The sequence below is a fragment of the Oncorhynchus mykiss genome, chromosome 30 (genome assembly GCF_013265735.2).
Source record: "Oncorhynchus mykiss isolate Arlee chromosome 30, USDA_OmykA_1.1, whole genome shotgun sequence".
Classification (NCBI taxonomy): domain Eukaryota; kingdom Metazoa; phylum Chordata; class Actinopteri; order Salmoniformes; family Salmonidae; genus Oncorhynchus; species Oncorhynchus mykiss.
The window spans coordinates 40,232,092-40,259,751 of NC_050570.1; the positions used below are offsets into that span (position 1 = coordinate 40,232,092).

Genomic DNA, 27,660 nt, shown 5'->3' on the forward strand with positions numbered 1-27,660 from the left:
TCCAATAGGGCGGCGCACAATTGGCCCAGTGTCGTCCGGGTTTGACCGGTGTAGGCCGTCATTGTAAATAAGATTTTTTTCTTAAATGACTTGCCTAGTTAAATAAAAAATAAAAGCATTGGGTCTGTGGCAGATATTATATATATATATATATATATATATATATATATGAGAGAGTTGAAGTCGGAAGTTTACATACACCTTAGCCTAAGACATTTAAACTCCGTTTTTAACAATTCCTGACATTTACTCCAAGTAAAAATGCCCTGTCTTAGTTCCGTTAGGATCACCACTTTATTTTAAAAATGTGAAATGTCAGAATAGTAGTAGAGAATTATTTATTTAATCTTTCATTTCTTTCATCACATTCCCAGTGGGTCAGAAGTTTACATACACTCAATTAGTATTTGGTAGCATTGCCTTTAAATTGTTTAACTTCGGTCAAATGTTTCAGGTAGCCTTCCACAAGCTTTCCACAATAAGTTGGGTGAATTTTGGCCCATTCCTCCTGACAGAGCTGGTGTAACTCAGTCAGGTTTGTAGGCCTCCTTGTTCGCACACACTTTTTCAATTCTGCCCACAAAGTTTCTATAGGATTGAGGTCAGGGCTTTGTGATGGCCGCTTTAAACTTCTTCACAACAGTATCTCGGACCTGCCTGGTGTGTTCCTTGTTCTTCATGATGCTCTCTGCGCTTTTAACGGACCTCTGAGACTATCACAGTGCAGGTGCATTTATACGGAGACTTGATTACACACAGGTGGATTGTATTTATCATCATTAGTCATTTAGGTCAACATTGGATCATTCAGAGATCCTCACTGAACTTCTGGAGAGAGTTTGCTGCACTGAAAGTAAAGGGGCTGAATCATTTTGCACGCCCAATTTTTCAGTTTTTGATTTGTTTAAAAAGTTTGAAATATCCAATAAATGTCGTTCCACTTCATGATTGTGTCCCACTTGTTGTTGATTCTTCACAAAAAAATACAGTTTTATATCTTTATGTTTGAAGCCTGAAATGTGGCAAAGTTCAAGGGGGCCGAATACTTTCGCAAGGCACTGTAAAGGCTAAACACTTTTTTTATTACCTTTATTTTACTAGGCAAGTCAGTGCCTTTCAATGACGGCCTAGGAACAGTGGGTTAACTGTCTGTTCAGGGGCAGAACGACAGATTTGTACCTTGTCAGCTCAGGGATTTGAACTTGCAACCTTGCGGTTACTAGTCCAACGCTCTAACCACTAGGCTACCCTGCCACTTCACTACATAGGGTCGACATAAACGCTTCATAATGCTGTTGTTAGCTGTCATTAGAGTGACATAACATAACATAACGTCCGCCATGATACACCTGTACCTGGATCTATGTCTAGGCTCAGTGAGGATAAGAGTGATGGGTTTTTTGTCTGTCTGTCTGTCTGGTAAAGAAGAAGGGGCCAGTGTAAAACCATTAGGGGGTGGGGGGAATGGAAGGGATGGGAGGATAGGGGTAGTGGTGGTTGGGGTTGATATGGGGGATAGTGGATGAGGATAGGGGTGGTGGTGTTTGGGGGGGATGATGGAGAGGATGGTGGATGAGGATAGGGGTGGTGGTGGTTGGGGGTGACAGGGGGGATGGTGGAGAGGATGGTGGATGAGGATAGGGGTGGTGGTGGTTGGGGGTGACATGGGGGATGGTGGAGAGGATGGTGGATGAGGATGGGGTGGTGGTGGTTGGGGGTGACAGGGGGGGTGGTGGAGAGGATGGTGGATGAGGATAGGGGTGGTGGTGGTTGGGGGTGACAGGGGGGATGGTGGAGAGGATAGGGGTGGTGTTGGTTGGGGGTGACAGGGGGGATGGTGGATGAGGATAGGGGTGGTGGTGTTTGGGGGTGACAGGGGGGATGGTGGAGGAGGATAGGGGTGGTGGTGGTTGGGGGTGACAGGGGGGATGGTGGAGAGGATGGTGGATGAGGATAGGGGTGGTGGTGGTTGGGGGTTGCATTCTGTTACAGGTCTAAAGACTGAAATGAGGAAAACGACCCCCTTCCTCTTTTCCTCTTCGCTTCCTCTCTTTGTCTCTACACTCTCTCACCTCATCTGACACTAGCCTACCCTCAGACCGCCAATGTGTGCATGCACGTGCATGCGTGGGTACGTGCATGCGTCGATGTATGCATGCTTGAATGTGTGTATGTGTGTTTTGTGAACCCATCTCATATCGCATACCTCTACAATCTGCCTCACACAGAGCACACGCACACACACTACAAGTCATTTAGCATGATAAATATTTACAACACTGCTTGATTCAGATTGCCTGGTATTACTAGATAATTATATTATATATTCATACTTTCCTCAGGTTATTATTAAAGTAATGTGTTTTAATGACATCAAACTGAGAGCTCATACAGTACAGTACTAATGGTGCAGTGTCCAGTCAGACTGGCTGTCACACGCCCCCTAGTGTGACCATCAGGTCACTGCAGGCCATGCCAGGGCTGCTGCTCGAGACAATGCTGTTTATCACTAGCAGCACTACTCTCCACTTAGAGATACTGTGGTTGAGGGAAATAGATAGGTTAACATGCACGGTGATCCACATGTATTAAACATATATTTACAACCTAGATTGAAGCACATACCCTGTGTAGACCAAACATTAGGATCACCTTCCTAATATTGAGTTTCACCCCCTCTTGTCCTCAGAACAGCCTGAATTCGTCTGGGCATGAACTCTGCAAGGTGTCGAAAGCATTCCACAGGGGTGCTGGCCCATGTTGACTCCAATGCTTCCCACAGTTGTGTCATTTTGGCTGGATGTTCATTGGGTGGTGGACCATTCTTGACACACAGGGAAAAGTGTGAAAAACCCAGCAGCGTTGCAATTCCTGACACAAACCAGTGCGCCTGGCATTTACCACCATACCCCGCTCAAAGGCGGCACACACACAATCCTTGTCACTATTATCTCAAGGCTTAAAAATCCTTCTTTAACCTCTCTTCTCCACTTCAGCTACACTGATTGAAGTGGAATTAACATGTGACATCAATAAGGGATCATAGCTTTCACCTAGATTCACCTGGTCAGTCTATGTCATGGAAAGAGCATGTGTTCTTAATGTGTAGTTTATTCAGTGTATACATCTTCCATTGTATCATACCTCACACTGTGAATATCAGCCACCATCAGATATGTATTTATTGATATACAATGCACCTCCATACATAGTATACACCCCCAGTATAGGTAACCTGCTCTCCCAGCTGTGTGTATGGGATGTAGGAGGCAGTATAGGTAACCTGCTACCGATGCTGTGTGTATGGGATGTAGGGGGCAGAATAGGTAACCTGCTCTCCCAGCTGTGTGTATGGGATGTAGGAGGCAGTATAGGTAACCTGCTCTCCCAGCTGTGTGTATGGGATGTAGGAGGCAGTATAGGTAACCTGCTCTCCCAGCTGTGTGTATGGGATGTAGGAGGTAGTATAGGTAACCTGCTTTCCCAGCTGTGTGTATGGGATGTTGACGGCAGTATAGGTAACCTGCTCTCCCAGCTGTGTGTATGGTCGGTTGAAGGCAGTATAGGTAACCTGCTTTCCCAGCTGTGTGTATGGTATGTAGAAGGCAGTATAGGTAACCTGCTCTCACAGCTGTGCATACAGTATGTACAATACCAGTCAAACATTAGTCAACAGGGATATGCTAATCCATAACTGGGGTGCTTCTTTCTTTTCTTTCTTTCTTTCTTTCTTTCTTTCTTTCTTTCTTTCTTTCTTTCGTCTCCTAATTGATTCCCAAAAGTGGGAATTTCACAGCTGCTCTCAGTTCTACTTGGCTTCTTCTATATGAATCTTAGATATTGTTTAACCCTTTAACTGCTCGTTGTGGATACTGGTTATGTAGACCCGTTGGGGCCATATTTGCGAACATTAGAAAAGGTTTAAGTATCAGACAATAGAAATTGCAGACGTAGTTGCATGTGATGTGCATTTTGTTCTACCTTGTTATTTTGACTCTTACATTGTTATTGTTTATTGCATTGTTGGGGTTAGAGTTTCCAAGAAAGTCATTTCACTGTACTTGGACATGTGACAGGAAAACTTGAAACTTGATTAAAAACGTAACGTTAGCTGTTCCCAATACATAAGCTTGCACATGTAGCCCTATGCTAAACCCAGCAGGTTGATGTGATTATTTCCTGTACCATATTGCCCATCAGCCTATCAGAGATTTAACTACTTTTTTTCGACAAACCAATGGCATTTCTTAAAATAGGTCAAGGTCAAGTCCTACTGTATTACACTTTGTAAGGGAATACCCCCCTGATTTGGACAAAAACAAATGGCGGTATATTGGCATTGGACAAACCATATACACGATGGTCAATACCACCCAATTTGGCGTTGATTCATGCAAAGTATATTGCAAATGCCATATGGCAATTGCCAATTGTAACACTTCAAAATTCCAATAGGGGGCGTGTGCGTTCCACCGGGGCATTTCATATTGCAAATGGCACCCAAGTCAACATCCAAAAGCCAAATTTTGAAAAATGACATTTTTTAAAAAAAACTTAAAAACCCTTAAAAAAGTGCTTTCTGGACCTTTTTTCGAAATTCTTTCGAGTTTTTTGTCAATTACACATGGGTAAGTACTGTACGAGTATACTTTTGTCATCATATATATATATTTTTTAAGTACATGCGCATAAGGCATATGTTTTGTCCATTTGCAATATGATTTCATAGGAAGTCAAAAGTCAAAAATGTCAAAATTTGGTAAAAAACTTCACACATCCTTAAAAAAGTGCTTTCTGGACCTTTTTTCAAAATTCTTTCGATTTTTGTGTCAATTACACATGTATAAGAACTTTATCAACATACTTTAGTCATACTTTATTATCATATATATATTTTTTTTTACTTGTGCATAAGGCATATGTTTTCTCCATTTGGAATATGATTTCATAGGAAGTCAAAAGTCAAAAGTCAAAAATGTCAAAATTTGGTAAAAAACTTCATACATCCTTAAAAAAGTGCTTTCTTGACCTTTTTTCAAAATTCTTTCGATTTTTGTGTCAATAACACATGTATAAGAACTTTATCAACATACTTTAGTCATGCTTTATTATCATATTTTTTTTACTTGTGCATAAGGCATATGTTTTCTCCATTTGCAATATGATGTCATAGGAAGTCAAAAGTCTAAGTCAAAAGTAAATATTTTCCTCCGTGCAACTGATGATCTAAAATGTGCAACAAAATTTTTTGGATTTTTTTTGTTTATGTTTCCTTACTTTTTCAAAGTCACTGTGCATTTGCAATATGTTTTAATGGGCAGATACCATCACGAATTTGTCATGCTCAAAATTCAAACTTTACTTTGCTCAAACTATACCTTGGTCAACTTGTATTACATATTTCTTTTTGTTTTACTTGTGCATAAGGCATATGTTTTCTCCATTTGCAATATGATGTCATAGGAAGTCAAAAGTCAAAGTCAAAAGTAAACATTTTCCTCCGTGCACCTGGTGATCTGAAATGTGCACCTGGTGACCTGAAATGTGCACCTGGTGATCTAAAATATGCAACTGGTAACCCAAAAAAAAAATTTTGGGATGTTTTTTTGTTTATGTTTCCTTACTTTTTCAAAGTCACTGTACATTTGCAATATGTTTTAATGGGCAGGTACCATCACGAATTTGTCATGCTCAAAATTCAAACTTTACTTTGCTCAAACTATACCTTGGTCAACTTGTATTACATATTTCTTTTTGTTTTACTTGTGCATAAGGCATATGTTTTCTCCATTTGCAATATGATGTCATAGGAAGTCAAAAGTCAAAGTCAAAAGTAAATATTTTCCTCCGTGCACCTGGTGATCTGAAATGTGCACCTGGTGACCTGAAATGTGCACCTGGTGATCTAAAATATGCAACTGGTAACCCAAAAAAAAAATTTTGGGATGTTTTTTTGTTTATGTTTCCTTACTTTTTCAAAGTCACTGTGCATTTGCAATATGTTTTAATGGGCAGGTACCATCACGAATTTGTCATGCTCAGAATTCAAGCTTGTGATCTAAAATATGCAGCTGGTTACCCAACATTTTTTGGGATGTTTTTTTGTTTATGTTTCCTTACTTTTTCAAAGTCTCTTGCAATATGTTTTAATGGGCAGGTACCATCACGAATTTGTTTATCGAATTTGTTTATGTTTCCTTACTTTTTCAAAGTCACTGTGCATTTGCAATATGTTTCAATGGGCAGGTACCATCACGAATTTGTCATGCTCAAAATTTTTTAGATGTATTTTTTTTTGTTTCTTACTTTTTCAAAGTCACTGTGCATTTGGAATATGTTTTAATGGACAGGTACCATCACGAATTTGTTTATCGAATTTGTTTATGTTTCCTTACTTTTTCAAAGTCACTGTGCATTTGCAATATGTTTCAATGGGCAGGTACCATCACGAATTTGTCATGCTCAAAATTTTTTAGATGTATTTTTTTTTGTTTCCTTACTTTTTCAAAGTCACTGTGCATTTGGAATATGTTTTAATGGGCAGGTACCATCACGAATTTGTTTATCGAATTTGTTTATGTTTCCTTACTTTTTCAAAGTCACTGTGCATTTGCAATATGTTTCAATGGGCAGGTACCATCACGAATTTGTCATGCTCAAAAAATTTTAGATGTATTTTTTTTTTGTTTCTTACTTTTTCAAAGTCACTGTGCATTTGGAATATGTTTTAATGGGCAGGTACCATCACGAATTTGTTTATCGAATTTGTTTATGTTTCCTTACTTTTTCAAAGTCACTGTGCATTTGCAATATGTTTCAATGGGCAGGTACCATCACGAATTTGTCATGCTCAAAAAATTTTAGATGTATTTTTTTTTGTTTCTTACTTTTTCAAAGTCACTGTGCATTTGGAATATGTTTTAATGGGCAGGTACCATCACGAATTTGTTTATCGAATTTGTTTATGTTTCCTTACTTTTTCAAAGTCACTGTGCATTTGCAATATGTTTCAATGGGCAGGTACCATCACGAATTTGTCATGCTCAAAATTTTTTAGATGTATTTTTTTTTGTTTCCTTACTTTTTCAAAGTCACTGTGCATTTGGAATATGTTTTAATGGGCAGGTACCATCACGAATTTGTTTATCGAATTTGTTTATGTTTCCTTACTTTTTCAAAGTCACTGTGCATTTGCAATATGTTTCAATGGGCAGGTACCATCACGAATTTGTCATGCTCAAAATTTTTTAGATGTATTTTTTTTTGTTTCCTTACTTTTTCAAAGTCACTGTGCATTTGGAATATGTTTTAATGGGCAGGTACCATCACGAATTTGTTTATCGAATTTGTTTATGTTTCCTTACTTTTTCAAAGTCACTGTGCATTTGCAATATGTTTCAATGGGCAGGTACCATCACGAATTTGTTTATCGAATTTGTTTATGTTTCCTTACTTTTTCAAAGTCACTGTGCATTTGCAATATGTTTCAATGGGCAGGTACCATCACGAATTTGTCATGCTCAACATTTTTTAGATGTATTTTTTTTTGTTTCTTACTTTTTCAAAGTCACTGTGCATTTGGAATATGTTTTAATGGGCAGGTACCATCACGAATTTGTTTATCGAATTTGTTTATGTTTCCTTACTTTTTCAAAGTCACTGTGCATTTGCAATATGTTTCAATGGGCAGGTACCATCACGAATTTGTCATGCTCAAAATTTTTTAGATGTATTTTTTTTTGTTTCCTTACTTTTTCAAAGTCACTGTGCATTTGGAATATGTTTTAATGGGCAGGTACCATCACGAATTTGTTTATCGAATTTGTTTATGTTTCCTTACTTTTTCAAAGTCACTGTGCATTTGCAATATGTTTCAATGGGCAGGTACCATCACGAATTTGTTTATCGAATTTGTTTATGTTTCCTTACTTTTTCAAAGTCACTGTGCATTTGCAATATGTTTCAATGGGCAGGTACCATCACGAATTTGTCATGCTCAAAATTTTTTAGATGTATTTTTTTTTTGTTTCTTACTTTTTCAAAGTCACTGTGCATTTGGAATATGTTTTAATGGGCAGGTACCATCACGAATTTGTTTATCGAATTTGTTTATGTTTCCTTACTTTTTCAAAGTCACTGTGCATTTGCAATATGTTTCAATGGGCAGGTACCATCACGAATTTGTCATGCTCAAAAAATTTTAGATGTATTTTTTTTTGTTTCTTACTTTTTCAAAGTCACTGTGCATTTGGAATATGTTTTAATTGGCAGGTACCATCACGAATTTGTCATGCTCAACATTTTTTAGATGTATTTTTTTTTGTTTCTTACTTTTTCAAAGTCACTGTGCATTTGGAATATGTTTTAATGGACTGGTACCATCACGAATTTGTTTATCGAATTTGTTTATGTTTCCTTACTTTTTCAAAGTCACTGTGCATTTGCAATATGTTTCAATGGGCAGGTACCATCACGAATTTGTTTATCGAATTTGTTTATGTTTCCTTACTTTTTCAAAGTCACTGTGCATTTGCAATATGTTTCAATGGGCAGGTACCATCACGAATTTGTCATGCTCAAAAAATTTTAGATGTATTTTTTTTTGTTTCTTACTTTTTCAAAGTCACTGTGCATTTGGAATATGTTTTAATTGGCAGGTACCATCACGAATTTGTTTATCGAATTTGTTTATGTTTCCTTACTTTTTCAAAGTCACTGTGCATTTGCAATATGTTTCAATGGGCAGGTACCATCACGAATTTGTCATGCTCAAAATTTTTTAGATGTATTTTTTTTTGTTTCCTTACTTTTTCAAAGTCACTGTGCATTTGGAATATGTTTTAATGGACTGGTACCATCACGAATTTGTTTATCGAATTTGTTTATGTTTCCTTACTTTTTCAAAGTCACTGTGCATTTGCAATATGTTTCAATGGGCAGGTACCATCACGAATTTGTTTATCGAATTTGTTTATGTTTCCTTACTTTTTCAAAGTCACTGTGCATTTGCAATATGTTTCAATGGGCAGGTACCATCACGAATTTGTCATGCTCAAAATTTTTTAGATGTATTTTTTTTTGTTTCTTACTTTTTCAAAGTCACTGTGCATTTGGAATATGTTTTAATGGGCAGGTACCATCACGAATTTGTTTATCGAATTTGTTTATGTTTCCTTACTTTTTCAAAGTCACTGTGCATTTGCAATATGTTTCAATGGGCAGGTACCATCACGAATTTGTCATGCTCAAAAAATTTTAGATGTATTTTTTTTTGTTTCTTACTTTTTCAAAGTCACTGTGCATTTGGAATATGTTTTAATGGGCAGGTACCATCACGAATTTGTTTATCGAATTTGTTTATGTTTCCTTACTTTTTCAAAGTCACTGTGCATTTGCAATATGTTTCAATGGGCAGGTACCATCACGAATTTGTCATGCTCAAAATTTTTTAGATGTATTTTTTTTGTTTCCTTACTTTTTCAAAGTCACTGTGCATTTGGAATATGTTTTAATGGGCAGGTACCATCACGAATTTGTTTATGTTTCCTTACTTTTTCAAAGTCACTGTGCATTTGCAATATGTTTCAATGGGCAGGTACCATCACGAATTTGTCATGCTCAAAAAATTTTAGATGTATTTTTTTTTGTTTCTTACTTTTTCAAAGTCACTGTGCATTTGGAATATGTTTTAATTGGCAGGTACCATCACGAATTTGTTTATCGAATTTGTTTATGTTTCCTTACTTTTTCAAAGTCACTGTGCATTTGCAATATGTTTCAATGGGCAGGTACCATCACGAATTTGTCATGCTCAAAATTTTTTAGATGTATTTTTTTTTGTTTCCTTACTTTTTCAAAGTCACTGTGCATTTGGAATATGTTTTAATGGACTGGTACCATCACGAATTTGTTTATCGAATTTGTTTATGTTTCCTTACTTTTTCAAAGTCACTGTGCATTTGCAATATGTTTCAATGGGCAGGTACCATCACGAATTTGTTTATCGAATTTGTTTATGTTTCCTTACTTTTTCAAAGTCACTGTGCATTTGCAATATGTTTCAATGGGCAGGTACCATCACGAATTTGTCATGCTCAAAATTTTTTAGATGTATTTTTTTTTGTTTCTTACTTTTTCAAAGTCACTGTGCATTTGGAATATGTTTTAATGGGCAGGTACCATCACGAATTTGTTTATCGAATTTGTTTATGTTTCCTTACTTTTTCAAAGTCACTGTGCATTTGCAATATGTTTCAATGGGCAGGTACCATCACGAATTTGTCATGCTCAAAAAATTTTAGATGTATTTTTTTTTGTTTCTTACTTTTTCAAAGTCACTGTGCATTTGGAATATGTTTTAATGGGCAGGTACCATCACGAATTTGTTTATCGAATTTGTTTATGTTTCCTTACTTTTTCAAAGTCACTGTGCATTTGCAATATGTTTCAATGGGCAGGTACCATCACGAATTTGTCATGCTCAAAATTTTTTAGATGTATTTTTTTTGTTTCCTTACTTTTTCAAAGTCACTGTGCATTTGGAATATGTTTTAATGGGCAGGTACCATCACGAATTTGTTTATCGAATTTGTTTATGTTTCCTTACTTTTTCAAAGTCACTGTGCATTTGCAATATGTTTCAATGGGCAGGTACCATCACGAATTTGTCATGCTCAAAAAATTTTAGATGTATTTTTTTTTGTTTCTTACTTTTTCAAAGTCACTGTGCATTTGGAATATGTTTTAATGGGCAGGTACCATCACGAATTTGTTTATCGAATTTGTTTATGTTTCCTTACTTTTTCAAAGTCACTGTGCATTTGCAATATGTTTCAATGGGCAGGTACCATCACGAATTTGTTTATCGAATTTGTTTATGTTTCCTTACTTTTTCAAAGTCACTGTGCATTTGCAATATGTTTCAATGGGCAGGTACCATCACGAATTTGTCATGCTCAACATTTTTTAGATGTATTTTTTTTTGTTTCTTACTTTTTCAAAGTCACTGTGCATTTGGAATATGTTTTAATGGGCAGGTACCATCACGAATTTGTTTATCGAATTTGTTTATGTTTCCTTACTTTTTCAAAGTCACTGTGCATTTGCAATATGTTTCAATGGGCAGGTACCATCACGAATTTGTCATGCTCAAAAAATTTTAGATGTATTTTTTTTTGTTTCTTACTTTTTCAAAGTCACTGTGCATTTGGAATATGTTTTAATGGGCAGGTACCATCACGAATTTGTTTATCGAATTTGTTTATGTTTCCTTACTTTTTCAAAGTCACTGTGCATTTGCAATATGTTTCAATGGGCAGGTACCATCACGAATTTGTCATGCTCAAAATTTTTTAGATGTATTTTTTTTTGTTTCCTTACTTTTTCAAAGTCACTGTGCATTTGGAATATGTTTTAATGGGCAGGTACCATCACGAATTTGTTTATCGAATTTGTTTATGTTTCCTTACTTTTTCAAAGTCACTGTGCATTTGCAATATGTTTCAATGGGCAGGTACCATCACGAATTTGTTTATCGAATTTGTTTATGTTTCCTTACTTTTTCAAAGTCACTGTGCATTTGCAATATGTTTCAATGGGCAGGTACCATCACGAATTTGTCATGCTCAAAATTTTTTAGATGTATTTTTTTTTTGTTTCTTACTTTTTCAAAGTCACTGTGCATTTGGAATATGTTTTAATGGGCAGGTACCATCACGAATTTGTTTATCGAATTTGTTTATGTTTCCTTACTTTTTCAAAGTCACTGTGCATTTGCAATATGTTTCAATGGGCAGGTACCATCACGAATTTGTCATGCTCAAAAAATTTTAGATGTATTTTTTTTTGTTTCTTACTTTTTCAAAGTCACTGTGCATTTGGAATATGTTTTAATTGGCAGGTACCATCACGAATTTGTTTATCGAATTTGTTTATGTTTCCTTACTTTTTCAAAGTCACTGTGCATTTGCAATATGTTTCAATGGGCAGGTACCATCACGAATTTGTCATGCTCAAAATTTTTTAGATGTATTTTTTTTTTGTTTCCTTACTTTTTCAAAGTCACTGTGCATTTGGAATATGTTTTAATGGACTGGTACCATCACGAATTTGTTTATCGAATTTGTTTATGTTTCCTTACTTTTTCAAAGTCACTGTGCATTTGCAATATGTTTCAATGGGCAGGTACCATCACGAATTTGTTTATCGAATTTGTTTATGTTTCCTTACTTTTTCAAAGTCACTGTGCATTTGCAATATGTTTCAATGGGCAGGTACCATCACGAATTTGTCATGCTCAAAATTTTTTAGATGTATTTTTTTTTGTTTCTTACTTTTTCAAAGTCACTGTGCATTTGGAATATGTTTTAATGGGCAGGTACCATCACGAATTTGTTTATCGAATTTGTTTATGTTTCCTTACTTTTTCAAAGTCACTGTGCATTTGCAATATGTTTCAATGGGCAGGTACCATCACGAATTTGTCATGCTCAAAAAATTTTAGATGTATTTTTTTTTGTTTCTTACTTTTTCAAAGTCACTGTGCATTTGGAATATGTTTTAATGGGCAGGTACCATCACGAATTTGTTTATCGAATTTGTTTATGTTTCCTTACTTTTTCAAAGTCACTGTGCATTTGCAATATGTTTCAATGGGCAGGTACCATCACGAATTTGTCATGCTCAAAATTTTTTAGATGTATTTTTTTTGTTTCCTTACTTTTTCAAAGTCACTGTGCATTTGGAATATGTTTTAATGGGCAGGTACCATCACGAATTTGTTTATCGAATTTGTTTATGTTTCCTTACTTTTTCAAAGTCACTGTGCATTTGCAATATGTTTCAATGGGCAGGTACCATCACGAATTTGTCATGCTCAAAAAATTTTAGATGTATTTTTTTTTGTTTCTTACTTTTTCAAAGTCACTGTGCATTTGGAATATGTTTTAATTGGCAGGTACCATCACGAATTTGTTTATCGAATTTGTTTATGTTTCCTTACTTTTTCAAAGTCACTGTGCATTTGCAATATGTTTCAATGGGCAGGTACCATCACGAATTTGTCATGCTCAAAATTTTTTAGATGTATTTTTTTTTGTTTCCTTACTTTTTCAAAGTCACTGTGCATTTGGAATATGTTTTAATGGACTGGTACCATCACGAATTTGTTTATCGAATTTGTTTATGTTTCCTTACTTTTTCAAAGTCACTGTGCATTTGCAATATGTTTCAATGGGCAGGTACCATCACGAATTTGTTTATCGAATTTGTTTATGTTTCCTTACTTTTTCAAAGTCACTGTGCATTTGCAATATGTTTCAATGGGCAGGTACCATCACGAATTTGTCATGCTCAAAATTTTTTAGATGTATTTTTTTTTGTTTCTTACTTTTTCAAAGTCACTGTGCATTTGGAATATGTTTTAATGGGCAGGTACCATCACGAATTTGTTTATCGAATTTGTTTATGTTTCCTTACTTTTTCAAAGTCACTGTGCATTTGCAATATGTTTCAATGGGCAGGTACCATCACGAATTTGTCATGCTCAAAAAATTTTAGATGTATTTTTTTTTGTTTCTTACTTTTTCAAAGTCACTGTGCATTTGGAATATGTTTTAATGGGCAGGTACCATCACGAATTTGTTTATCGAATTTGTTTATGTTTCCTTACTTTTTCAAAGTCACTGTGCATTTGCAATATGTTTCAATGGGCAGGTACCATCACGAATTTGTTTATCGAATTTGTTTATGTTTCCTTACTTTTTCAAAGTCACTGTGCATTTGCAATATGTTTCAATGGGCAGGTACCATCACGAATTTGTCATGCTCAAAATTTTTTAGATGTATTTTTTTTTGTTTCTTACTTTTTCAAAGTCACTGTGCATTTGGAATATGTTTTAATGGGCAGGTACCATCACGAATTTGTTTATCGAATTTGTTTATGTTTCCTTACTTTTTCAAAGTCACTGTGCATTTGCAATATGTTTCAATGGGCAGGTACCATCACGAATTTGTCATGCTCAAAAAATTTTAGATGTATTTTTTTTTGTTTCTTACTTTTTCAAAGTCACTGTGCATTTGGAATATGTTTTAATGGGCAGGTACCATCACGAATTTGTTTATCGAATTTGTTTATGTTTCCTTACTTTTTCAAAGTCACTGTGCATTTGCAATATGTTTCAATGGGCAGGTACCATCACGAATTTGTCATGCTCAACATTTTTTAGATGTATTTTTTTTTGTTTCTTACTTTTTCAAAGTCACTGTGCATTTGGAATATGTTTTAATGGGCAGGTACCATCACGAATTTGTTTATCGAATTTGTTTATGTTTCCTTACTTTTTCAAAGTCACTGTGCATTTGCAATATGTTTCAATGGGCAGGTACCATCACGAATTTGTCATGCTCAAAAAATTTTAGATGTATTTTTTTTTGTTTCTTACTTTTTCAAAGTCACTGTGCATTTGGAATATGTTTTAATGGGCAGGTACCATCACGAATTTGTTTATCGAATTTGTTTATGTTTCCTTACTTTTTCAAAGTCACTGTGCATTTGCAATATGTTTCAATGGGCAGGTACCATCACGAATTTGTCATGCTCAAAATTTTTTAGATGTATTTTTTTTTGTTTCCTTACTTTTTCAAAGTCACTGTGCATTTGGAATATGTTTTAATGGGCAGGTACCATCACGAATTTGTTTATCGAATTTGTTTATGTTTCCTTACTTTTTCAAAGTCACTGTGCATTTGCAATATGTTTCAATGGGCAGGTACCATCACGAATTTGTTTATCGAATTTGTTTATGTTTCCTTACTTTTTCAAAGTCACTGTGCATTTGCAATATGTTTCAATGGGCAGGTACCATCACGAATTTGTCATGCTCAAAATTTTTTAGATGTATTTTTTTTTTGTTTCTTACTTTTTCAAAGTCACTGTGCATTTGGAATATGTTTTAATGGGCAGGTACCATCACGAATTTGTTTATCGAATTTGTTTATGTTTCCTTACTTTTTCAAAGTCACTGTGCATTTGCAATATGTTTCAATGGGCAGGTACCATCACGAATTTGTCATGCTCAAAAAATTTTAGATGTATTTTTTTTTGTTTCTTACTTTTTCAAAGTCACTGTGCATTTGGAATATGTTTTAATTGGCAGGTACCATCACGAATTTGTTTATCGAATTTGTTTATGTTTCCTTACTTTTTCAAAGTCACTGTGCATTTGCAATATGTTTCAATGGGCAGGTACCATCACGAATTTGTCATGCTCAAAATTTTTTAGATGTATTTTTTTTTTGTTTCCTTACTTTTTCAAAGTCACTGTGCATTTGGAATATGTTTTAATGGACTGGTACCATCACGAATTTGTTTATCGAATTTGTTTATGTTTCCTTACTTTTTCAAAGTCACTGTGCATTTGCAATATGTTTCAATGGGCAGGTACCATCACGAATTTGTTTATCGAATTTGTTTATGTTTCCTTACTTTTTCAAAGTCACTGTGCATTTGCAATATGTTTCAATGGGCAGGTACCATCACGAATTTGTCATGCTCAAAATTTTTTAGATGTATTTTTTTTTGTTTCTTACTTTTTCAAAGTCACTGTGCATTTGGAATATGTTTTAATGGGCAGGTACCATCACGAATTTGTTTATCGAATTTGTTTATGTTTCCTTACTTTTTCAAAGTCACTGTGCATTTGCAATATGTTTCAATGGGCAGGTACCATCACGAATTTGTCATGCTCAAAAAATTTTAGATGTATTTTTTTTTGTTTCTTACTTTTTCAAAGTCACTGTGCATTTGGAATATGTTTTAATGGGCAGGTACCATCACGAATTTGTTTATCGAATTTGTTTATGTTTCCTTACTTTTTCAAAGTCACTGTGCATTTGCAATATGTTTCAATGGGCAGGTACCATCACAAATTTGTCATGCTCAAAATTTTTTAGATGTATTTTTTTTGTTTCCTTACTTTTTCAAAGTCACTGTGCATTTGGAATATGTTTTAATGGGCAGGTACCATCACGAATTTGTTTATCGAATTTGTTTATGTTTCCTTACTTTTTCAAAGTCACTGTGCATTTGCAATATGTTTCAATGGGCAGGTACCATCACGAATTTGTCATGCTCAAAAAATTTTAGATGTATTTTTTTTTGTTTCTTACTTTTTCAAAGTCACTGTGCATTTGGAATATGTTTTAATTGGCAGGTACCATCACGAATTTGTTTATCGAATTTGTTTATGTTTCCTTACTTTTTCAAAGTCACTGTGCATTTGCAATATGTTTCAATGGGCAGGTACCATCACGAATTTGTCATGCTCAAAATTTTTTAGATGTATTTTTTTTTGTTTCCTTACTTTTTCAAAGTCACTGTGCATTTGGAATATGTTTTAATGGACTGGTACCATCACGAATTTGTTTATCGAATTTGTTTATGTTTCCTTACTTTTTCAAAGTCACTGTGCATTTGCAATATGTTTCAATGGGCAGGTACCATCACGAATTTGTTTATCGAATTTGTTTATGTTTCCTTACTTTTTCAAAGTCACTGTGCATTTGCAATATGTTTCAATGGGCAGGTACCATCACGAATTTGTCATGCTCAAAATTTTTTAGATGTATTTTTTTTTGTTTCTTACTTTTTCAAAGTCACTGTGCATTTGGAATATGTTTTAATGGGCAGGTACCATCACGAATTTGTTTATCGAATTTGTTTATGTTTCCTTACTTTTTCAAAGTCACTGTGCATTTGCAATATGTTTCAATGGGCAGGTACCATCACGAATTTGTCATGCTCAAAAAATTTTAGATGTATTTTTTTTTGTTTCTTACTTTTTCAAAGTCACTGTGCATTTGGAATATGTTTTAATGGGCAGGTACCATCACGAATTTGTTTATCGAATTTGTTTATGTTTCCTTACTTTTTCAAAGTCACTGTGCATTTGCAATATGTTTCAATGGGCAGGTACCATCACGAATTTGTTTATCGAATTTGTTTATGTTTCCTTACTTTTTCAAAGTCACTGTGCATTTGCAATATGTTTCAATGGGCAGGTACCATCACGAATTTGTCATGCTCAAAATTTTTTAGATGTATTTTTTTTTGTTTCTTACTTTTTCAAAGTCACTGTGCATTTGGAATATGTTTTAATGGGCAGGTACCATCACGAATTTGTTTATCGAATTTGTTTATGTTTCCTTACTTTTTCAAAGTCACTGTGCATTTGCAATATGTTTCAATGGGCAGGTACCATCACGAATTTGTCATGCTCAAAAAATTTTAGATGTATTTTTTTTTGTTTCTTACTTTTTCAAAGTCACTGTGCATTTGGAATATGTTTTAATGGGCAGGTACCATCACGAATTTGTTTATCGAATTTGTTTATGTTTCCTTACTTTTTCAAAGTCACTGTGCATTTGCAATATGTTTCAATGGGCAGGTACCATCACGAATTTGTCATGCTCAAAATTTTTTAGATGTATTTTTTTTTGTTTCCTTACTTTTTCAAAGTCACTGTGCATTTGGAATATGTTTTAATGGGCAGGTACCATCACGAATTTGTTTATCGAATTTGTTTATGTTTCCTTACTTTTTCAAAGTCACTGTGCATTTGCAATATGTTTCAATGGGCAGGTACCATCACGAATTTGTTTATCGAATTTGTTTATGTTTCCTTACTTTTTCAAAGTCACTGTGCATTTGCAATATGTTTCAATGGGCAGGTACCATCACGAATTTGTCATGCTCAAAATTTTTTAGATGTATTTTTTTTTGTTTCTTACTTTTTCAAAGTCACTGTGCATTTGGAATATGTTTTAATGGGCAGGTACCATCACGAATTTGTTTATCGAATTTGTTTATGTTTCCTTACTTTTTCAAAGTCACTGTGCATTTGCAATATGTTTCAATGGGCAGGTACCATCACGAATTTGTCATGCTCAAAATTTTTTAGATGTATTTTTTTTTGTTTCCTTACTTTTTCAAAGTCACTGTGCATTTGGAATATGTTTTAATGGGCAGGTACCATCACGAATTTGTTTATCGAATTTGTTTATGTTTCCTTACTTTTTCAAAGTCACTGTGCATTTGCAATATGTTTCAATGGGCAGGTACCATCACGAATTTGTTTATCGAATTTGTTTATGTTTCCTTACTTTTTCAAAGTCACTGTGCATTTGCAATATGTTTCAATGGGCAGGTACCATCACGAATTTGTCATGCTCAAAATTTTTTAGATGTATTTTTTTTGTTTCTTACTTTTTCAAAGTCACTGTGCATTTGGAATATGTTTTAATGGGCAGGTACCATCACGAATTTGTTTATCGAATTTGTTTATGTTTCCTTACTTTTTCAAAGTCACTGTGCATTTGCAATATGTTTCAATGGGCAGGTACCATCACGAATTTGTTTATCGAATTTGTTTATGTTTCCTTACTTTTTCAAAGTCACTGTGCATTTGCAATATGTTTCAATGGGCAGGTACCATCACGAATTTGTTTATCGAATTTGTTTATGTTTCCTTACTTTTTCAAAGTCACTGTGCATTTGCAATATGTTTCAATGGGCAGGTACCATCACGAATTTGTCATGCTCAAAAAATTTTAGATGTATTTTTTTTTGTTTCCTTACTTTTTCAAAGTCACTGTGCATTTGGAATATGTTTCAATGGGCAGGTACCATCACGAATTTGTCATGCTCAAAAAATTTTAGATGTATTTTTTTTTGTTTCTTACTTTTTCAAAGTCACTGTGCATTTGCAATATGTTTTAATGGGCAGGTACCATCACGAATTTGTCATGCTATAAAAATCCTGCAGGAATGTGAAATTGACTGGCCCGATGAACTCGGGATGGCTTTGCAGTGATTCTGGGTCATCTCAATCGCTCGTTTGGGTTGATTTCAGAATGTCGCTTTTGGTGATGTTTTTTCACTATAGAATCATATTGCAAATGTACAAGAGTCAAGTGGACAAGAGTCCATCAGTCAATTAGATATCATTCTGACCACCAAACTGATACAAACTGACACCAAACCCACTTTTTCCAACTCGTTTAGTAGCCAACTATTACATACTTCAGAGCTGGCCCAAAATTCACAACGCCTTCGGTACAAACCATAAAAAAACCATAAAACACGTAGTTACGTTCTAGCTGCGGGTCCATTTCTTATGTTATGTGTTGGCCTAGCTGAGGCGACCCCGAATCCCAAGTTTCGGCTCGATAGGTCATTTGGTGTCCGAGAAAAACCCTAATTGGTGCTGAAAATCCACTATTTTCCATGACTTGCTACGGGGTCCTTGAATGAGATATCGGACAGAAACGTTGGGGTCTGTCTATATGGGCCGAGACGTTCGCAATGCACCTAGTCTTGCGACTCTGGGACATTTCTAAATGTCGTCATTTTCGTGATGCAAAAATGAATTGAAGTTATTTCAAATGTACGAGGCTGTTTCTCGGTCCGAGAACCTTCTAGAGCCACGTAACTCACCACGCACCATCTAGGGGGGGTCTAGAACAGGTTTCTAAAGTTTCGGAACTCTAGGTCCGACGGTTCTTTTTTAGCTCCAACAAAGCTAACTATTGGAGCCACTGTCTGTCTCTACGCACCCCAATACGTCCCTCCATCCAAGTTGTATTTTAGTGCAATTTTTTTTTCCTTTGATTTTTTTTGGGAAAAATGACTGATTTACTGTTCATGGGGGTTGCCTAATCACACATATGAAGTTTTGGAAAGATCAGACTTTTTTAACCCTTCGAAACAGCCCCTGAGACACCAATTATGGCACTTCCGGTTGGCACAGGAAGTTATAAATCAACACATATCCTCATTGGGGTATGCTGTTACAGAATCCTGAGTTTTAAGTCCTTACGTTAAGAATTGACTGATCTACACAGGGTTGAATGCACTATGTCTATCAAACTGCATGCATTGTATGGGTAAACACTTTTAGGGGCATTTTAACCACTTCCGGTTGGTCCAGGAAGCTTAGAATCAACACAGGTAGACCTCATAGTGGCCTGATGGACTGGTACCGAAGACAGGTTCATACGGCATTCATAACCCACATAGGCCTCAGGTTGAAATTAGGGGTGCAGGCAATGTATTCCTATGGGGAGAGATGACACTGTAATCTGTGAGATCAAAAAACACTGTTTTACTGTGAAGGGTTAATGCCACACGGTCAAGGTTAGGCTTGTTGAGATCGGGAGAACCTTAGGAACATTCAAGTGGTGGAATTTTTCTTCTCACCCTAACGGTTCTCTCACTGTCACTCAAAAGCAAATGACATTGTGGTGCAGGCTTCATTTTGGGCCTTCTATTCTAATGGTTGCTGCGCCTAGACCGAGCGAGCTACGGTCAAGCGGGATAGCTCGTTGAACTCAGAACAGTCTGGAGACTATGGTGATGCCATTTTTTGTGTTGATTTCAGAATGCCATTTTGGTGATGGTCCCTCTCCGTTTAAACATATTGCAAATGTACAAAAGTCAACTAGCAAGTCAGTGTCCATCAGTCAATTAGATGTCATTATGACACCAAACCCACTGTTTCCTACTCATTTAGATGCCAACTATCATATATGTCAGAGCAGTCCAATAATTCACAGCGCCTCTAGTTTAAAACATAATAAAAAGGTAAAACACATAGTTACGTTCTAGCTGCGGGTCCAGTTCGGACATTATGCGAAGTCCTATGTGAGGCGACCCCGAATCCCGAGTTTCGGCTCGATAGGTCATTTGGTGTCCGAGAAAAACCCTAATTGGTGCTGAAAATCCACTATTTTCCATGACTTGCTACGGGGTCCTTGAACGAGCTATCGGACAGAAACTTTGGGGTCTGTCTCTATGGGCCGAGCCGGTTTCAACGCACCTAGCCTTGCGTCTCTGAGACTTTTCTAAACGTCGTCATTTTCGTGATGCAAAAATGAATTGAAGTTATTGCGAATGTACGAGGCTGTTTCTCGGTCCGAGAACCATCTAGAGCCACGTAACTCGCCACGCACCATGGCCCGGAGGTCTAGAACAGGTTTCTAAAGTTTCGGAACTCTAGGTCCGACCGTTCTTTTTTAGCTCCAACAAAGCTAACTATTGCGGCCACTGTCTGTCTCTACGCACCCCAATACGTCCCTCCATCCAAGTTGTGTTTTAGTGCAATTTTTTTTTCCTTTGATTTTTTTGGGGAAAAATGACTGATTTACAGTTCATGGGGGTTGCCTAATCACATATATGAAGTTTTGGACAGATCTGAATTTTTTAACCCTTCGAAACAGCCCCTGAGACACCAATTATGGCACTTCCGGTTGGCACAGGAAGCTATAAGTCACCACATATCCTCATTGGGGTATGCTGTTACAGAATCCTGAGTTTTAAGTCCTTACGTTAAGAATTGACTGATCTACACAGGGTTGAATGCACTATGTCTATCAAACTGCATGCAGTGTATGGGTAAACACTTTTAGGGGCATTTTAACCACTTCCGGTTGGTCCAGGAAGCTTAGAATCGACACAGGTAGACCTCATAGTGGCCTGATGGACTGGTACCGAAGACAGGTTCATACGGCATTCATAACCCACATAGGCCTCAGGTTGAAATTAGGGGTGCAGGCAATGTATTCCTATGGGGAGAGATGACACTGTAATCTGTGAGATCAAAAAACCCTGTTTTACTGTGAAGGGTTAATGCCACACGGGCAAGGTTAGGCTTGTTGAGATCGGGAGGACCTTAGGAACATTCATGTGGTGGAATTTTTCTTCTCACCCTAACGGTTCTCTCACTGTCACTCAAAAGCAAATGACATTGTGGGGCAGGCTTCATTTTGGGCCTACTATTCTAATGGTCGGTTATTGTGTTATTTCAGAAAATCATAGAAAATCACAGAAATGTCGCAGAGCTCCGCAGCACACTTTAAAAAGATTCGTATGAACACCCTGCAACTGGATCTGTAACCGTTGAAAAAAAAAAACGCCTATTTGTGACCATCACCAATTTGTCATTGTTCCGTTTCTCTTAAATGACGATAGATAAATGGCTGGTTCTTTTTTTATTGACACCGGAGGCTCCTTGGCTTTGACCCGAAGTGGAAAAATAATTTCTCTACTTCCATTTTAAGCCTTTAATCCCAGAAAAATGGCCGTAGCTCAAAAACCGTCGAGGCCTAGACGCCATCCCGTTCGGGGCCAACTGCCCCTTGAGCCAAACCTACGCTCGCCAAGTTTCGGCTTCGAAATATTTTCAGTTTTTGAGATAAGGCCCCGTCGCGATTCGTGATGTTTTGCCAAATTGCCATATGATTCCGTATGCCATCTGGTGGGAGTGTCCGGGACGGCGGAAAAAACGGTCCGAAACTTGTTTTTTTTTTTAAAACGGGAACCGAAAGTCCGACAAAGTTCATTTGATGACTTCCCGGTAGGTCTGGCCCTACCGCACGGCCCGACGCCGACCGCGAATTTTACAAACGATTTCGGACGTCGGGTAAGGGACCGTACATTTGCAATATGGACTTTCTCACTGATCATACACGAAATGCCGAAATGTTCCCTTAATGTATGTAAATGCATTATTAATCTTCATTTTCAAGCTATTAGCTTTAGGCTATGTCCCTTTTCAACACACTACCACAATACATATAATTCCACATTTCAAAGGGAGGAATAATCTCATGTGAGATTCGACCCCTTTGCCACAATCCGCGACAATAACGTGGAGCTAGGCACTCTACACAGAGAGCAATTTGACCAGTCAGTCAAATACACGTGATGTAGTTGCTTTGATTATCAGAACGTGCTGTTTCACTTATTGTAACGGTCTTCTTGACTTGAAGGAGAGGCGGACCAAAATGCAGCGTGGTTTCTATTCATGGTTCTTTAATGAAAACTATACATGAACAGACTAACAAAAACAAGAACCGTGAAAACCTAAAACAGCCCTATCTGGTGCAAACACAGAGACAGGAACAATCACCCACAAAACCCAACACCAAACAGGCTACCTAAATATGGTTCCCAATCAGAGACAACGACTAACACCTGCCTCTGATTGAGAACCATATCAGGCCAAACACAGAAACAGACAAACTAGACATCCAACATAGAATGCCCACTCAGATCACACCCTGACCAAACAAAACATAGAAACATACAAAGCAAACTATGGTCAGGGTGTTACACTTATGTTGAAGATGTTTCCATGAACAAGTGTTGCAACACGTCCAACTACGTCAACCATTTTCATTTGCTGATATGGATTTTGTTGCAGAAAATAATCATGGCCACCTGCTGAGTTTTTTTTTGGAAGAAAACCACTCGATTTTATCCCTACGTTATATTGGCATCGAATATGTCACCCTCCTGTAATGGGTGCGCGCTGGTGGCAGGGAAGTCTGGCGCAGGGGAATGAACTTGGTATATAATAAGTGCTCACAAATCTCCGAAAACCAAAATATACAAAATGATAAAAGTGGGTACAAAACCCGTCGCACACCAGAACAAAACTTGCACATAACATACAATCAAACAATCACTGACAAGGACATGAGGGGAAACAGAGGGTTAAATACACAACATGTAATTGATGGGATTGGAACCAGGTGTGAAGGAAGACAAGACAAAACCAATGGAAAATGAAAAATGGATCAGCGATGGCTAGAAGGTCGGTGACGTCGACCGCCGAACACCGCCCGAACAAGGAGAGGGACCGACTTCGGCGGAAGTCGTGACACCTCCCTAGGAGAGGGGGTGACCTCGACAAATTTTTTTTTTAAACGAGAAGCTGCCTGGATCTTTAATTTAAAGATTCGGTCTCAACGTAGACTTTGATCTGAAGCCATTCTTGTGATTGTGATTTTGCTATTGTAAATGTTTGTAGGCTTACAGTATGTAGCCAAATTGTATCTATGATCGTACGCTATCCATTTCTGTTTTTTGTATGCTATTTTATTCTATGAGAATTAACCAATGATATCAGGCCACAACTGACCATGATTACAGATACCTGTGTGTGTCTTTTGACACTATATAAATTAGTCATCTCGCAGTGTTTGTCATTATACCCTGATGAAGACAGCTTGTCTGTCAAAACATTAGACATAAATATTTTTGCATCTGAGCTCCTAGAGCGTGCACATTTTTAAAAGTGTTCTACTCCGCTAGCCAGCACCTCACCTAAATAGGTGTGCGTTTCTTTCGCCTCTAGATTACACCTGCTGAGGTTAGCATGGAGATATATGTGCAAGCCTATGTAATGTGAACAGCTAACATATAGCCTTTGATTACGTGCAACTACCGCAACGATTTTAATTGGCTGATGCTTGAACTTAACCTTGAACTTAAACCCCACGGGACCTCAAACCGATTTAAATGTAGCATGTATCGTTCAGAAAATCTATTAAAACGCTATGAATCCTCGGTTCACTAACATTTGTTGCTCATGTTACTTTCTTTACCTTCCGAAAATACCTTATCTTTTGTGACAACTTGTGCGTCTTCTCCTTCAGTATGGAACTAATAAGCATGTAACTGCGTAATTAGATGAGTGACAACCAATGTAATTTGATCATTTCATAACGAGGACAGCAATCACTTTTGCGAGCAAAACTGCCCACAGGAAAATGTGTGCCTTCAGGCCTGGAGGGAAGAAAAAGTAATTCCGCTACCCAAAAATAGCAACGCTTCCTTTACTGGCTCAAACAGCCGACGAATAAGCCTGTTACCAACCCTTAGTCAAATTTTGGAAAAAATTATGTTTGACCAGATACAATGCTATTTCACAGTAAACTAATTAACAACAGATTTTCAGCAAGGTTATAGGGAAGGACATTCAAGATGTACGGCACAAATGACTGATGATTGACTGACAGAAACGTATAATAAAAAAGATTGTGGGACCTGTTTTGTTAGACTTCAGTGCAGTTTTTGACTTTATCAAAATCTTCTGCTGTGTTATGGCTTTACATCCCCTGCTATATTGTGGATCGACAGTTACCTGTCAAATTGAACACGTGTGTTCATTAATGGAAGCCAACATAATCCAGGTAGAGTCAGGCATTTCCCAGGGAAGCTGTCTAGGGCCCTTACTTTTTTCAATCTTTGCTAATGACCTGCCACTGGTTCTGAGTAAACCTGTGTGTCTATGTATGCTGATGACTCAGCTACCAAAGCAAGTGAAATCACTGCTACACTTAACAAAAAGCTGCCGTCAGTTTCAGAACAGGTGTAAAGTAATCCTAAACAGGTGTCAAGTTAATCCTAAATATTTAAATATCTAAAAGCATTGTATTTGGGACAAATTATTCACTAAACCCTAAACCTCAACAAAATTTTCAAATGAATAATGTGAAAATTTAGCAAGTTGAGGAGACTAAACTGCTTGTGTAACCCAGGATTGTAAAATGTAATGGTCAAAACATATTGATGCAACTGTAGCTAAGATGGAAAGAGGTCTGTCCATAATAAAGCACTGCTCTGCCTTCTTAACAACGCTATCAACAAGGCAGGTCCTACAGGCCCTGTTTTTGTCGCACCTGGACTACTGTCCAGTTGTGTGGTCAGGTGCCACAAAGAGGGACTTAGGAAAATTACACTTGGCCCAGAACAGAGCAGCACTGCTGGCCATTAAATGTACATGGAGAGCTAACATTAATAATATGCATGCCAATCTCTACTGGCTGAAAGTAGAGGAGAGATTGACTTCATCAATACTTGTATTTGTGAGAGGTATTGACATGTTGAACGCACACAGCTCGGACACTTATGTATACCTTACAAGACATGTCACCAGAGGTCTCTTCACAGTCCCCAAGTCCAGAACAGACTTTGGGAGGCGCGCAGTACTACATAGCGCCATGGCTCCATGGAACTCTATTCCACATCATGTAAAATACACATTATGGAACAGCAGGGACTGTGAAGAGACACACACACAGACATGATAACATACGCACTATACAAACATGTACGCATGGATTTTGTGTGGTAGATATGTTGTAGTAGAGTAGTGGCCTGGGGGCACACACTTAATGTGTTGTGAAATGTATTGTTTAAAAAAAATATCTCTCTCTCACACACACACAGTGGGATGGGGGTAAAAGATGAAGGTGGCATGTGTGAGTGGGGAGAGTGCATTTGTCACACGGAGCAGGAGAGCGGAATTGAAATGCTGCTCCTGAAATAGACAGAGATGCACAGAGATGGTGCAGGTCAAAGATTTAAGCATGCACATGCAAACCTATCTCACTCTTTCTGTTCTCTCTCTCTCTCTCTCTCTCTCTCTCTCTCTCTCTCTCTCTCTCTCTCTCTCTCTCTCTCTCTCTCTCTCTCTCTCTCTCTCTCTCTCTCTCTCTCTCTCACACACACACACAATTTTTCCTGTTCTACTATGTGGTTGTGTGTGGGTCAGCAAAGTGAAGCACTAAGGGAATATGCTTGTCTTCTTGTGTTTCGCTTGATTCAGTGCGTATGTCTTATGTGTGTAGCATCGCTGATCATTGTTCTCTCTCTCTTCCTCCCTTTCCCTCTCTTCCTCTTTATCTCTCTCTCTCCCCCTCTCTCCCATCTCTCTCTCTCTCTCTCTCTCTCTCTTGCTGTCTCTCTCTCTAGGTGGGGGGCCAAGGGAGGCCCCAGAGGTGTGTGCTCTGCCTGAACAGGCTCCTGTGGCGCTACACAGGCTGATAGAAGCTCTGGAGAGACAAGGTAAAAACTTCCACAACTTAGAGGAAAAAAAACATGTTGGTAATTTATATTGTACACAATTCAGGAATTGTTATGACTCCATGTTTGATCTCTTCAAATGCATCTTTATGACTATAGAATTATTATGTAGTAGGCCTAAAGTATTTTGTGGATGCATTGAAATGTAACTATTTTCACTAATTCCTCTGCCCCTCTCTTGTCTAGGCTTGGAGAGTGAGCCACTGTACCGGACGCCCCCAGCCTCCACCGGACCCCCAGAACTGAGACAGGCTCTTGACACAGGTGCATAAACCCCTGCATAACACTACATAAAACAGGTGTATGCACTGACTACTGAATAAGAGCGTCTGCTAAATAATTTAAATGTAAAATGTACATAAAACCCTACATAACGTACATAACACAGGTACATAAACCCTACATAACCCTACACAGCACATGTACATCAATCCTACAAACCCCATACATAACACAGGTACATAAACCCTACATAACCCTACACAGCACATGTACATCAATCCTACAAACCCCTACACAACACAGGTACATAATCCTACATAGCACATGTACCTTAACCCTACATAACACAGGTTCATACTATCTGTGCAACTACAAACTAAGTCGTTTTTTTCTCATGTCAGGGCACAAGTTGTGGAGTTACAGTATTTGAGGAGTTGTGGAGTTGCAGTATTTGAGGAGTTGTGGAGTTGCAGTATTTGTATGCAGAATTTGCAGCATGTCAACTCAACAGGTGTCAACCTGCTAGGTATTTAACGGACTCACTGGGCCTAATAAGTCTTGAATATAACCTCTCAGTACAGCATCTCTCCGGGGTGCTGACTCATACAGAAGGCATACAGTAGATTACTGCTGATAGCCAGAATTGGTAGTCTATCTCAGTAGAGAGAAAGTTGGGAAAGTTTGTGCTGAAGTTCAGGCTGGCTCCACAAGGGAGTGCTCTGACTCTGTAA

General features: G+C 37.3%; 1 protein-coding gene across 1 annotated transcript in view; it reads left to right on the top strand.

Moving 5' to 3' along the window:
* pik3r3b (phosphoinositide-3-kinase, regulatory subunit 3b (gamma)) overlaps positions 1-27,660 on the top strand; it is a 324,990-nt gene that overhangs the window by 88,502 nt on the left and 208,828 nt on the right. Inside the window, exons 3-4 of the mRNA XM_021599716.2 lie at positions 26,597-26,689; positions 26,894-26,971. Coding sequence (XP_021455391.1) covers positions 26,597-26,689; positions 26,894-26,971 — 171 coding nt within the window. The remainder of the gene's footprint in view (positions 1-26,596; positions 26,690-26,893; positions 26,972-27,660) is intronic.